The sequence below is a fragment of the Sus scrofa genome, chromosome 15 (genome assembly GCF_000003025.6).
Source record: "Sus scrofa isolate TJ Tabasco breed Duroc chromosome 15, Sscrofa11.1, whole genome shotgun sequence".
Classification (NCBI taxonomy): domain Eukaryota; kingdom Metazoa; phylum Chordata; class Mammalia; order Artiodactyla; family Suidae; genus Sus; species Sus scrofa.
In genome coordinates, this window is record NC_010457.5 from 106,910,767 (window position 1) to 106,925,203 (window position 14,437).

Genomic DNA, 14,437 nt, shown 5'->3' on the forward strand with positions numbered 1-14,437 from the left:
GCTCCACCCAAACTGATTAAGGGTAGAAAGGAGGAAATTGTTATTTCTTAGAATTCTGATCCACCAAAGAAATTGCTAATTTTTTAGAGATCTCAAATCATCCAAGCCAATTCAAGGATATCCATTTCTGAGGAAAAGTCAAAGAAAGAATACTGAAATAAGGCCAGGAAAGATTCCTAATAAAAGAGTAAAAGAGCGACAAGCCACAGGCCCGAGCACTCCAGATTTCCCCTCCGCCCTGACCGAGCGCGTTACCTTGCTGGACTCTTCTAGCTGCGTGCCGCGCTTCCAGGCCTCGGAGAAGATAGAGCTCACGATGCTCTGGGAGCGGATGTGTCCTGCCGGCTGAGTGTCAGACACTCCACTGTCAGACTGATTGGAGTGATTGGACTGAGACTCTGTTTAAAACAGATGTTCAAAAGTCAGACTAGATCAGTACTGTGACAATATGAAATGTGTACGTTTAGATAATCTTTCACTCAGGACCACAGGCAATGAATGCAGAATGGCAGCAAATTACTCTCACTGGACTTATTTCACACAAACACAGCCCGTGTTTTCCAGCAGAAAACTTGTCTTGTGCTGGGGTGAATAGGAAATCTCGATTCTTTTTCAACAGTTCACCATGAGAGACTAACCATTACAATAAAAGGTTCCTATGACATTATTGGTATCCTAACAATCTGTCTTATAAGAACTCCTAGCAAGTAAGAGAATTAATGAACCATCAATCTGAGTGAATTTTTGTCAATCATATCTTCATTACATTAACAATCAATCTTTTTATATACCCCTGGCTCTAGGCCATCTCAGAGACTTCTCACTTACAAATTCAGATCTATACATGAGGATTACTTCCTTTTTCCCAGCAATAAATAATACTGAGAATCTGACCTCCAAGCAAAAGGTATGTTTCCTAGGGATTCAGGTACTGGCACCACAAGGCATCAGCTGTTCTATGGCCTGGTTTCCAGAAGGGCATAAAGACATCTTCAAGGGAGCTGGGAATGGCCAAGGATATCAGTGTAATCTGACTGATATCCATGTGAGGGAACTGGAAAGATTATTTCACTGGACTCCAGGTCAGGTGAGATAACCTTGCAGAAGCACCTAGCCCAATGCCTGGCATGTGGTGGAGACTCAGATGTTCAAGCTAATCTCATCCAATTACTCTGTGAGAAGTGGAAATTGTTAGATTACAATATTAGGCAAGTCCAGCCAAGTTAATCAAAGTTTGCAAAGATAACAGCCACAAACTCCTTTGGATAAAGTTAAGACAATATCCTCAGAGTAAAAATAAAAGCAAATATAGGATAAACCTACTTCCTTCATCTACTTAGTATCTAGAACAACAGCCTGTAAGACAGGAGGCTAGATCACGTGACTTCTTGAGCTCTCTTCAGCATGAATGAATTTTACAATTTACATTAAAAAGTCTAATACTTAACAAAATGTATACAAACGGATGATGCTGGAGTAGGAAAAGGCACTATACCACTTCATAAAATAACATGTGGAAGCATGTGAATTGTTACGTGCTATATAGTTTTTTTTTTGTTTTTTTTTTTTTTTTTGGCTTTTTAGGGCAGCACCAGCGATATATGGGGATTCCCAGGCTAAGGGTCCAACTGGAGCTGGCCACAGCCACATCAGATCTGAGCCGCATCTGCAATGCCAGGTTCTTAACCCACTGATCGAGGCCAGGGATCAAACCCACATCCTCATGGATACTAGTCAGGTTCATTAACCACTTAGCCACGATAGGAACTCCTATGTTCACATTCTAAATATACTTTCATTTACTTATTTAGGGATGAGATCTAGTCGTACAGCTTTTAAATCAAGTACTTTTTTAAAAAAGATTTTAATTTTTTCCATAACAGTTGACTTACAGTGTTCTGTCAATTTCTACTGTACAACAAAGTGACCCCGTCATACATATACATATTCTTTTTCTCACATTATCCTCCATTATGTTCTCTCACCAGTGACTAGATATAGTTCCCTGTGATATACAGCAGGATCTCGTATCCACTCCAAATGCAATAGTTTGCATCTATAAACCCCCAACTCCCAGTCCATCCCACTCCCTCCCCCTCCCCCTCAGGAACCACAAATCTGTTCTCTGAATCCATGAGTTTCTTTTCTGTGGAAAGGTTCATTTGTGCTGTATATTAGATTCCAGATATGAGAGATATCATATGGTATTTGTCTTTTTCTTATTTCACTTAGTAAATCAAGTACTTCTTAAAGTAATTATTTCATAACACAGGATGTTAGAACAAAGAAAAGTATGCTTTTAGATGACACAGGTATCATTTATGGAACTTTTAAAGGGAAAGAAGCATTTATCTTAAGATGCGATCAAGCATCCTTGTTTAAAGGATATAGGAATCTCAAAGTAAGCACTTCTTGAGATCACTGGATTGCCTCTGAAAACTTTAGAAAGTCTAATGACTTACACAGCTTCATAACTATGATACTGAACTAATTCCAGGTGTTTCTACTCTATTGAAACTTCCTCCTTGGGGAAGGAGGGCAGTTTCATCTTGATGGCTAGTACTCTTCTCCAAGCCACTTTCTATCCCCAGTTATGTGTCAACCATTGTTTTTCAGCAAAATGATTTGAGTTTTAAATAAACTTTATAAATATATAACAAAACCCCCAGCTTTACCCCCTCTATATACTGGTTTTTCCATTTTAAACACCTTTGTGAATTAGCCCATAATGTTATCTCCTCTAACAATTAAAAAAAAATTATAAAAGCATATATACCTATTGATTGTAATTTAGAAATCAGGTATGGCTCTGGTTTTTAAAAAGTCACGCTGAGAAAACCAGGTCTACTATCAGTCTCTAGAGAGACACCTTCCCGTTACAGCAAAGAGTTCTTAGGGCATTTCAAACTACCTGGGATGCTGGAAGAACTGGATCCTGATTTAATGCTAGAGCTGGATAAGGAAGTCCAATCATAAGCCGATTCTGTTCTCTTTAAGGCTTCTTGATAGTTCATGTAGAGGTGCTTCCCATACTGAACAGAAAGCAGTAAAGGATGACATGTGAATTTTACTGAATATGATATGGATAGATGGGGTAGGAAAAGGGATGCATCTCTGTTTACTTACTCAGTTTCTATTAAAATTAATACCTAAATACTCTGAAAATTCTTTTAATACTAGTAAATTATAATCTACTCTCATATTTGTCTTCCTTTTTAGAAGAGGCAGCAAGAAGTTAACACTTGATTCTGATGGTGTTCATTATCAATATAAAGATTTTTCTCAGTTATTTTTAAAGTCACTTTGATGTTCTATCTACAATAAATTTTATTTTCAGTTACTTAACTTGAAAATAACTGATTATTCTTTCAATCATCTTTTTTTTTTTTTTCCTTTTTGCTATTTCTTTGGGCCGCTCCCGCGGCATACGGAGGTTCCCAATCAGAGCTGTAGCCGCCAGCCTACGCCACAGCAACGCGGAATCCGAGCCGAGTCTGCAACCTACACCACAGCTCATGGCAACGCCGGATCGTTAACCCACTGAGCAAGGCCAGGGACCGAACCTGCAACCTCATGGTTCTTAGTCAGATTCGTTAACCACTGCGCCACGACGGGAACTCCATGTATAAGATGGTCTTAAAAAGAAACTTTTAAGGACTTTCTTTTTTAGAGCAGTTTTAGGCTCATGACAAAACTGAGGAAGGCACAGAAATTCCCCATACCCTTGCACAGTCCCTAAACACTCACGGCCTCTCTCTCCCGTTATCAGCAACCCGCCGCACCCAAGAGTGGGACAATAACCGGTTACAGTGGATGAACCTACACTGACACATCGTTATCAAAGGCTCACTCTTGGTGTTTACATTCTATGGGTTTAGACAAATGTATAATGACATGTACCCACCACTGTATACCATACAGACTATCGATATTTTCACACCCTAAAAATCCTCCATGTTCCACTTATGCTTTCCTCCCCCAACCCCAAGGCAGTTTAATTTTCAAAAAATTTCTTTGGTTTAGGCTAAACTCTCCTATATAAGAATCATATAGTGCATGCTCAAAAGCCAAAATAAATCACTTTGATGCTATATAACTTTTTACCAGCAGTATTATTCCTTGGATACCAACTGTTAAAAGTTTATCCCTATCACCAATTAAAAAAAGACATTTAAAACATGAAACTTTGCACTGAGAAAACTAGACAGTGGCCACGTTGTGAACATGAAACAAACAGAATAACTGTCATGATACCAAAACCCTATCATTAAACACCCATTACTCCACTATCAAACCCAAGGAAAACCTACCTTTGCGATGCGGATACCATTGACCCACTGGTGCAGGGTCCTCGCATCATCACAACAAAGATATTTGATGTACTGAGATTTCTTCTGGATCTGTGGGTGCTGTAAGATAAAGGCAATATCCAACTAAGTCTGAAGAACTAAACTAAATCAACAAACACTATCAAAGTTTAAACATACCCTGACAAGGTAGAGTCATTGGAATAATCAATAATTTATAACTCTTAAACAGTCACTAGGCCAAATAAAATGGCCTTAAGTACTTTTACAGAATAGAGTGAAACCTGTGTTTAATTTTAGGTCAAGATGTTTAAGTTAAAAAAAAACAAAACAAAACAAAAAACCTTCACATTATGGGAAACTCCAAAATATCTCTTCCACATTTCAAAGAAACAATATCTATCAAATTTAACAAAGTCAGTGGAATTCTTAATCTTTAAGACTTTAAAAAGGGAAGAGAATGTTTATTTCACTTTGAATTCACTGAAATCATGGGATCAAAAGATTCCAAATGAGAGAGTTCTGGTGAAAGCTTTAGTGCTTCTCTGGAGGTGGACACCTGGGCAGGGGGAACAGGGACAGGAAGCACAGGGCACTGCACCTAGAATGCAAGTGGGCGCTCACACCTGCTTTGGTGCTGCTCCCCCTTGTGGACTGAGCACTGCTTTGCAGGCCTCTCTACCTGCAGCACCTGCTCTCCTGACAACAAGCAGCTTTTCAACAGCAACATCCGATTTAGTTTTCACAACCCAATGCACTCTTCAGTTGAGGCTTAAATGGGAACTGATCGACTTGACCTTGGCTACAAAATGCAAGTGCTAGAACAGACTTAAGGTCACAACTACTAGTTCCCCGGGAAGAAAAACCCTAAACCACACTTAGTAATGGATATAATGATTGTTAATTACTACCCTACCTCTCTTTTCTGTTGAAAAATTTAAAAGACTATATTTTACCTGGAGAAATATTTAAATTTATGTTCATTTATAAGAAAAAGGCTGTAAAATTCTCTAACCACATTTATCGTGAAAACCCATGACATCAAAAAAATAAACTTTCAATGCAGCAGGAATAGATGGCCACCAATATGTTATCTATCTGAATTATTAAAAAGTCAATCCCGCTGGTCTACAAAGAGAGAAATGTAAATCCATTTGTTCTATTCATTGTGTTACAGAGCTCAGCTCCTATGATAAAACAGTTAATATCAAAGCCAATTTAGTTATTGAAGGCTACAGTCAAAAATTTACACAATAAACCTTCAACAATGGGAGGTTAACAAAACAATACCTAACAGTTTTCTCCCCTGATAATTCAGGCTCCACAGCCTTCTCTTTGAATATATTCCCTTGTGCTTATTTAAGTCACATTATAGTAAACCACCACAGCAATCTTGAAAGAGCAAAGAAGGACAGGTTGAGGTGTCTGTATTCTATAAAAGAAGGAAGGGGAATTTTTTTTTTTTTTTTTTCTTTTTAGGGCTACACTCATGGCATATGGAAGTTCCCAGGCTAGGGGTCAAATTGGAGCTACAGCTGCTGGCCTACGCCACAGCCACAGCCACACGGGATCCAAGCAGTGTCTGTGACCTACGCCACAGCAATGCCAGATCCTCAGCCCACTGAGAGAGGCCACGGATCGAACCTGCCTCCTCATGGATCCTGGTTGGGTTGTTAACTGCTGAGCCACGAAGGGAACTCCGGGAAGGGGAATTTTATTTCATCCACTCATTCAACGAGTATTTGTTGGGCAAGAACTATTTGCCAGATGCTTTAAGTAGGTCTTGGGCTACAGAGAAACAAAACGTAAGAAGCCACAGTTTGTGCTGAAGATAAAGTGCGCTGACAGAAAAAGCTTTCTTCATTGAGGTCAATTAGGGCTTAAAGAGCTGTTCTCCATCACTGGCTTCAGTGAGGCCCTGCTTACAGCGCAGGGTTCAGAGCTCAGAACAATGGCTCTCAGCCTTTATCACCACCCTCTCCCCTGTAAATGGTGATTTACAAATCATTCTCAGCTGATTCCTTCCATTTCCTGAGAGCAGGGCTACCACAAGGAGTGTTACCTACAGCAGTTGCCCTGCCTTGGGAGTATGTGTGTGTTCTAATTATTTTGCACACAGTGTTTTTATCCCACACAACATCAGAGTAAATCAAAGAGAAACAATCCTCTATCCTTCTGTCTTCATCTCCCTAACCTGGGAATCCAAATAATACCCTGAGGAGTACTGTGATATGACTATCAGCAGATTACCTGCTAGTTTAAAATTCATTTTAGGGCATCAAAAATTATTTTTTCAACTACCCTGTAATAGCCTTCCAAAGCCTTCATTTTGATCATCCAGGCTCTGCACCAATACCTCAGGAGGTAACTTGTTCTGCTAAAATATTGCTATTTTATTAGAAGTGGAATTTATTGAGCACTTGGTATGTACCAAGCATTATGCTGAGTATTTCACATACATTAGCTTGTTCCATCTTAATGAAAACCCTATGAATTACATATTATATCCATCAGAGGAAAAAAAAATGAGGCACAGAAAGGTTAAGATAGCACTCATAGTTGCTCACCAACAAGTGAAAGAACCAGGATTTGAAACCATGCCACCTCATTCCAAAGTCCACACTCCTAATTATTATGTCATACTACTGCCTTATCAGGGGTGAAACTGTTTTCTAAATTTGTTGCCTGGCTCTTCATTTCCCCACAATATTATTCTACCACTTTAACAATCACATAAGAGCTCAGAGTGAGTACAGAGGAGACATATTTTGCTAAAAACCAGAAGCTCAACATTTAGATCCTTAAAGACTCCGAAGAGAATACATGCATACCTCATTTTATTGCACTTGGCTTTGGGACACTGTGCTTTTTACAAAATGAAGGCTCGTGGCAACCCTATGTCAACCAAGTCTACTGGTGCCATTTTCCAAAGGCATTTGCTCACTTCATGCCTCTGCATCACATCTGAGTAATTCTCACAATACTTCTGCATTATTATTGTATGTGTTATGGTGATCTGTCACCAGTGATTTTTTTTTTTTTTTTTGTTGTTGTTGTTGTTGTTGTTGTTATTGTTGCTATTTCTTGGGCCGCTCCCGCGGCATATGGAGGTTCCCAGGCTAGGGGTTGAATCGGAGCTGTAGCCACCGGCCTACGCCAGAGCCACAGCAACGCGGGATCCGAGCCGCGTCTGCAACCTACACCACAGCTCACAGGCAACGCCGGATCGTTAACCCACTGAGCAAGGGCAGGGACCGAACCCGCAACCTCATGGTTCCTAGTCGGATTCGTTAACCACTGCGCCACGACGGGAACTCCAGCCAGTGATTTTTAATATCACTACCATGACTTGGAAAGGCTCAGATGAGTTAGCATTTTTAAGTAACAAAGTATTTTAAAATTAAGGTATGTACATTTTTTTCAGACATGCAGTATAGTGTAAACATAACTTTATATGCACTGGGAAACCAAAAAATTCATACGATTTGCTTTATTGGAATATTCACTTTGTTGCAGTGGTCTGGAACCAAACCCTCAGTATCTTTGAAGTATGCTTGTATATAATGAAATTGCTAAGACAAATGAACAGCTATTAAGAAAGAAAGGTTATCATCTGATTTTTAAAATTACGCTTGATTTGGAAAGTTTTCATTCTCTGATAAAAGGTAAAAAAATTGAGAATTAAAAAAAATTTAAGAACACAATAAGCAATTTTAGATTACTATCATGCTATCAGATTATTTTTCTCTGTTTATGCCAAAAATCAGATTGAGATAGTTCCTAAAACTCTGTAATTAGAAGTGATACTCCAAATAAGTCAGTCCAAGTGCCAAAAGAAACTACTGAGTATATATAACCCACTTATTACTCTGGAAACACAAAGAGACCTGAAAATCAATTCTCTTAACTAACATGAAAAAGCTTAAAAATAAGACTACAACACTCCCCCCATTACTTCCATGATCGTCCTGTATAGTATCTTTCTGTTAATAACGGTGTTTGAAAAGTACATGTTCACATAGCATCCCTAAATCCTAACCATTTTTCCTTCCCACCTAACATATTAAATTACTTTGCCTCATTTCTTAAGGAATGATAATTGAAATCTGGCTAGGCCGAGCTCTAGTCCAACAATTATAATATATATATATATATATTTTTTTTTTAAAGCATAGATTTTCTTTACGAATCTTAGTTACACACGCATACATGTGTCCCAAGTGTGTACCTCTTTCAGATAATAGGTCTATTCTATTTCTATTTATTTCTACATTGTCAAAGTTCATGAATAAGCTCTTCCCATTGTTATTATTTTTATTGCCTTAAAAAAACTCTAATTACCAAATGATGTGTTTTACTACTTCCTACACATGTGTCCTACAAACCTATTTCCTGTATCCTGCATTTCACTGGAAGGACTCAGACTCAGTCATATAGCTCAAACTGAGGAAAGTGATCAGTTTCTACCAATATTCACATTTGCATTTGTATAGATCCTGTGTGGCAGCATTTTTTTGTTTCATTTGTTTGTCAGAACTCATATGCTCATGTGTCAATTTGTATGGATGTCTACACCTCACCTCAGAGAGTGAATTCTAGTCTAAGCCAAAAATGGTAGCTTTGGTTCTTGCTAATGATTGGTATAGAAGTGGGCATGTACTCTGGGCCAATGACCCTTAAGGGGGAGGGCTGTTGGTAGTTTCTGGGAAATATTTCTCTCCTCTTGAAAGAAGACAAACACAGGGAGAGATGGTTCCTCTTCCTCTGCTGGGTCTACATGCCAGGCAGTGGTCATCAGTGACTGAGGTGTGCTGGCCTGAAAATAAGCTAATATACAGAAGACGGAACACGGAAAAGTGGAAAGAATTCAGGTTCTCACTGATAACCTTGAGCCACTAAAATAACCAATTCTTAACTGTCTCCATGTTATTATGGGGCCCCCAAATAACTTTGATTCATATTGATATCTACCTTATAGGAAATTAAAGCTGAGAAAAATTTAAATACAAGAATATACAAACACACATTCTGCTACCCAGGGAGCTAAGACATCATCACATGTCACATGTAACCTCTTGGGAAACTCCATTATACACTTGGAGAGAATGAGGGTATACAGGGCAAATAACATCTTAGCATTATTAGGAGAGTAACTTTGACATCATGGGTCCCTTGGCAGGGTCTCAGGGACTCCAGGGGACCCTGGACTTCATTTTGAAAACTGCTGGTCTAAGCTACTTTATATTGACTTTTTAAGAATTATAGAGCTATTCTCCAAGAAAAGTTACTCAATAGAAGGTTACCATGACAATACACCTGATTTTATCAAAGCAATCAAAACTTTACCCCCAAGCCCTAAACACACACTACCTCCCCAAACCCAACTAACAAGTATCAGAGAAAAGCAAAATCAAATGATGATATAAACATGCAGACCTAAGTACTTAACAGGATACTGAGATGGAACCAAAGGAAAAACTTAATCATGTCCATAATTATCCTGAACTTTTTTTTTTTTTTTTTGCTTTTTAGGGCCACACCCATGGCATATGGAGGTTCTCAGGCTAGAGGCAGAATTGGAGCTGTAGCCACAAGCCTACACCACAGCCACAGCAATGCCAGATCCGACCTACACCACAGCTCACGGCAACACCGGATCCTTAACCCACTGAGTGAGGCCAGGGATCAAACCTGCAATCTCCTGGTTCCTAGTTGGATTTGTTTCTGCTGCACCATGATGGGAACTCCTCCTGAACTTTCTTTAATGTTACTTTTTCCTAATGTTCCAAAAGATATCTAAAAATTCTCAAAAGTCAATTCTCAAAAGTACAGATATGGTGAGTGTGAGAAACTTAAAAGTTTGGATAAAGAAAAAAATAATCACTAAAAACAGCTTAGACTAGTCATAATACATGCATGAGCTCTCAGGGCTATGGTTCAGGAGAGAAGAGAGACAAAAATTATTTTTGGACCAAATGAGAGCCAGTCTACTTTGAACTCAGGCACAGTGCCCTTTGATGCTTCTGCTGAGTTAGGACAGGAAAAGAACTAAAACACAAAATACCTATGTTCCCCCTACATTTGGCTCTAAGTTTTCCTAAAATAAGCCTGCTATTGAAAGTCTCATATTTATAATCTAATCCATTTCATATATTATGACTCAAATCTTCACAATCAAGTATCCATTTCTCAGTATCACCAATCTAATTAGGGCTACTTAGCTAAGGGTCAGCTGTGGAATAGCACATGCTTCTCTTCCTTACCATCCTCCACCATTCCTTTAAAAACCTACAGAAAAAAGCAAAATAGTACACTTGATGGAGATCCAAACTATTCTTTCTAAGATGGCCAATACCCCATTCTATGTCTAACATCAACCGAAATTCCTAAAAAAGATACATGTTTACCTTGAGCACCAGGCAATAGTCTGTAGGTGCTTTGTACTTGTTCCGATAATCCTGTCCATAGTAAACATTGACGTGATCCAGCTGGAGAAAGCACACCAGATCCCGGGAGACCTAAGATAAAAACACCCCAAAGACTGAATTAACAGTAATGAGTAAACAAGAAAATATCATTGGTAACAGCTTCTGAGAATCAAAATTTACCAAGTAGAAATTATCGCTCTTTCACAGAAGACAAGATAGTGAGATTCTCTATAAATGTTTCTTCTCTAACCCATAACGCAACAAAAAAGGCAGTCCACTTATATGTCTCGCCATTCACAATGAACACTGACTAGCTTGGAAAGGCATTTTAAAGAGACTTTAAATATAGAATAGTACATTAAATACCATCTGGTCTAATGAGCTCGCTGGAAAGAACAACAGCTATCACATACTTCACAGTGCCTCTAGTGCATATCTCAAGTACAGCAATTCTCAAGTCAGGGTTTTCTCATTGTTAAATAGGAGTGACATCATTTATCTCTCAGGATGGTGGAAAAGACTGAATGAAATGACCCTGTAAAGAGCTTTAAAAAGTGCTGGGCCCCGAGTAAGTGCAGAAGTGACAACTACCATGGGGCCCTCAGCAGAAGCAAGTTACCTAAGCAAGGCTGAAACACCTGTAATCCTAGAAAGCTATTCTCCCCAAACAATAACCAAAACCAAAATAATAAAAGCATGATTTCAAGTTTGCCAGGGAAATTGAGATGAGCCCAACTAATGAGCTGAGAGCAAACACTTTCAGTTTTTCTTTTCCTTATAACAGATCAATAAAGAAAGCAATATTTTGTGTGTCCTACATAAGCTGAAACAAATTGGAGCCTGAATCACCTTGTCAGCATGCTCACTACAAATTAAAATCAATCAGCATAAAGAGGAAGCTAAAAGTCGGCAGAGGGGACAAACCTTTGCTTTTCCTTTAGGGACATAGTAGATTCCAGAGGCTCGCAAGAGAAAGTAACGCTTTTTCCAGGACTTCTTGCCATCATCTTTCAACCAGAGGACTCCTTCAATTTCTGGTACAGTTACAGAACTTCCACAAAAACACTCCTAAAATAAGAAAATTATTTGGAAAGAGCCTTGTATTCTCAGAACAAGGTTGTGTTTACTTTCATGAAATGCATGACACTGTGATTAAACCAAAATGCTTTTGTGTAAAAACCATGCTGCTAATTTTAGCTCAGCAGAACTTTTTTTTTAAATCAACGTATAGTTGATTTACAATGTGGTATTAAATCTCTTCTGCACAGCAAAGTGATTCAGTTATATATATATATATATATATATATATATTCTTTTTCTTTATAGTCTTTTCCATTATGGTTTATCATAGGACACTGAATATAGACCGCTGTGCTATACAGAACTTTTTTTTTTTTTTGTCTTTTTTAGAGCTGCACCTGAAGCATATGGAGGTTCCCAGACTAGGGGTCCAATTGGAGATACAGCTCCCAGCCTACGCCACAGCTGCAGCAATGCCAGATCCGAGCCGCCTCTGTGAGCTACACCACAGCTCACGGCAACGCCAGATCCTTAACCCACTGAGCGAGTCCAGGGATCGAACCTACATCCTCATGGATGCTAGTCCAGTTCTTTAACCACTGAGCCAGGACAGGAACTCCTAGAACTTTCTATTCTAAACATACCATGGCTTCATTTTGGAATACTATGGCAATCCCTATTAACTTGTACCTAACACTGTTTTGGAGAAACTAAGTTGAAATGTCAGCTGAATTGCATATAACAGTACTAAAAGGCATCTGTAAACAGCATAGTTATACTAAATTTAATAAAAGCATCAGAGCCGACATAAGCATTAGACTTTTTCTCCAAATAAACAACACATCTAGATTAGCTGAATGCTAAATAGGAATGTATTTTAAAAGCAACATGCTGAATGAATGATTATACTTTCACAATTTAAAACCTATCACTGTATATGATCCTAAAACAGAGCATTTATTCTTTAAATATTTAACACTAGGGTGGAAGGAATGTGAACAAACTCAAAATTTTTGATTCTTTTTTTTTTTTTGCTTTTTAGGGCTGCACTGTGGCATATGGAAGTTTCCAGGCTAGGGCTGAATCAGAGCTGCAGCTGCCAGTCTACACCACAGCTACAGAAATGCCAGATCCAAGCCACATCCATGACCTACACTTTAACCCATGTCAACGCTGGATCCTTAACCCACTGAGTGAGGCCAGGGATTGAACCTGCATCTTCATGGATACTACTCAAGTTCGTTCGTAACCCACTGAGCCACAAGGAGAACTCCTAAAATTTTCAATTCTAACGTCTATACTTAGATAAAAATTTAATTTAAAAAACTAATCATTGTATTTGATAAAGGAAAGACAGAAATCTTCACTAAACAAGAACACTTGGATATGGGAATTAATTTTTCTCTCCCTAAAACACAGAAAAATTAGGAAAGAGGATTTTTCTTAATTATAACTAGCATCCCTTTGAAAAGCTGAGTGCTGATCTTCATCTTCCTAATATCCTTGTTGTAAAATAAGAGTTTATTCAGATTTTCAAACATACATCTTTAACCTTAGTTCCCTAATAATAGCAAAAAGCAACAATTATGTTTTATTTTGTTTTATTACTCTTCAAATAAGGAGATGTATATATATTTTAAAAATAATCATACGTTTTTAAAGATTACAAGATTGAGGCTAAGGCTTGAAATATATTCAAATTTCTCTCTGAGTACGCAGATAAAACAGCACCATCATATCCTTCATTGACCAGCCTTTTCTCCCACTCATCAGCTACTAAAAGCTCCTAACAATTTTTAATACAGTAGTACGCTGCTTGATAAAGTAACAGTTTTTATAGGGTTCTTCAGTGGTCCAACTTCACACAACTGAATTCTGTCAGGCTATGGAAGAATATAGGCTTCCCTAGATACGGCTGTAATTATAAATACAGAGCACTGACACACTGGACTTCAGAAAAGTGCTTAATATTTTGACATTACAATGTGCAGGAAAAGGAGAAGGGGCAGCAAAGAACCATACCTCCAATAGCACTTCTTTATTTCTATCTGCCATCTCAGCTGTTTCCTTTTTCCCCAGCAGATAATTCTGGAAAAATGAATATATGAAAGTTAGAGGCTAACTCGCTAGTCCCTTGGCACAGGTGCATATATGATTTCTTCTAGAGACATAGCAACTTTGTCGATTTCTGCCTATGTAGAGCGAGGGGGAACACAGCTTGGAAAAGCAACCTGTTCATGGCATCTTTATGGAAATGCTTAAATTGGCTTCCTTCTTCCTCTTTACCTTAATCCATTCTTTTTAGGCCACAGTCCCATCATATGGAAGTTCCCAGCTAGGGGTGGAATGGGAGCTACAGCTGCCTAGCCTACGCCACAGCAATGCTAGATAGGAGCCACGTCTATGACCTACGCCACTGCTTGTGGCAACACGGGATCCTTAACCCACTGATTGAGGCCAGGGATGAAACCTGCATCCTCATGGATACTAGTGAGGTTCTCAACCTGCTGAGCCACAACAGGAACTCCGCCACATCTATTTATCTTTAATTATTCCATAAACTACCCTCTCCAAAATCCCTAAGGTGATAATGCACTTAATAGCCAGCAAATATATTTCTGTGTATCTACTGAAAGCTATACTTACAGGACCTGAAAAGTTTATAAATTATAAAGTACAAGT

At 38.6% G+C, this 14,437-nt stretch overlaps 1 protein-coding gene across 1 annotated transcript in view; it reads right to left on the reverse strand.

Moving 5' to 3' along the window:
* Positions 1-14,437, reverse strand: part of RAPH1 (Ras association (RalGDS/AF-6) and pleckstrin homology domains 1) — a 96,970-nt gene that overhangs the window by 9,941 nt on the left and 72,592 nt on the right. Inside the window, 6 exon segments of the mRNA XM_021075323.1 lie at positions 256-398; positions 2,912-3,032; positions 4,311-4,409; positions 10,715-10,825; positions 11,660-11,803; positions 13,778-13,843. Of these exon segments, the coding sequence (XP_020930982.1) occupies positions 256-398; positions 2,912-3,032; positions 4,311-4,409; positions 10,715-10,825; positions 11,660-11,803; positions 13,778-13,843 (684 nt within the window).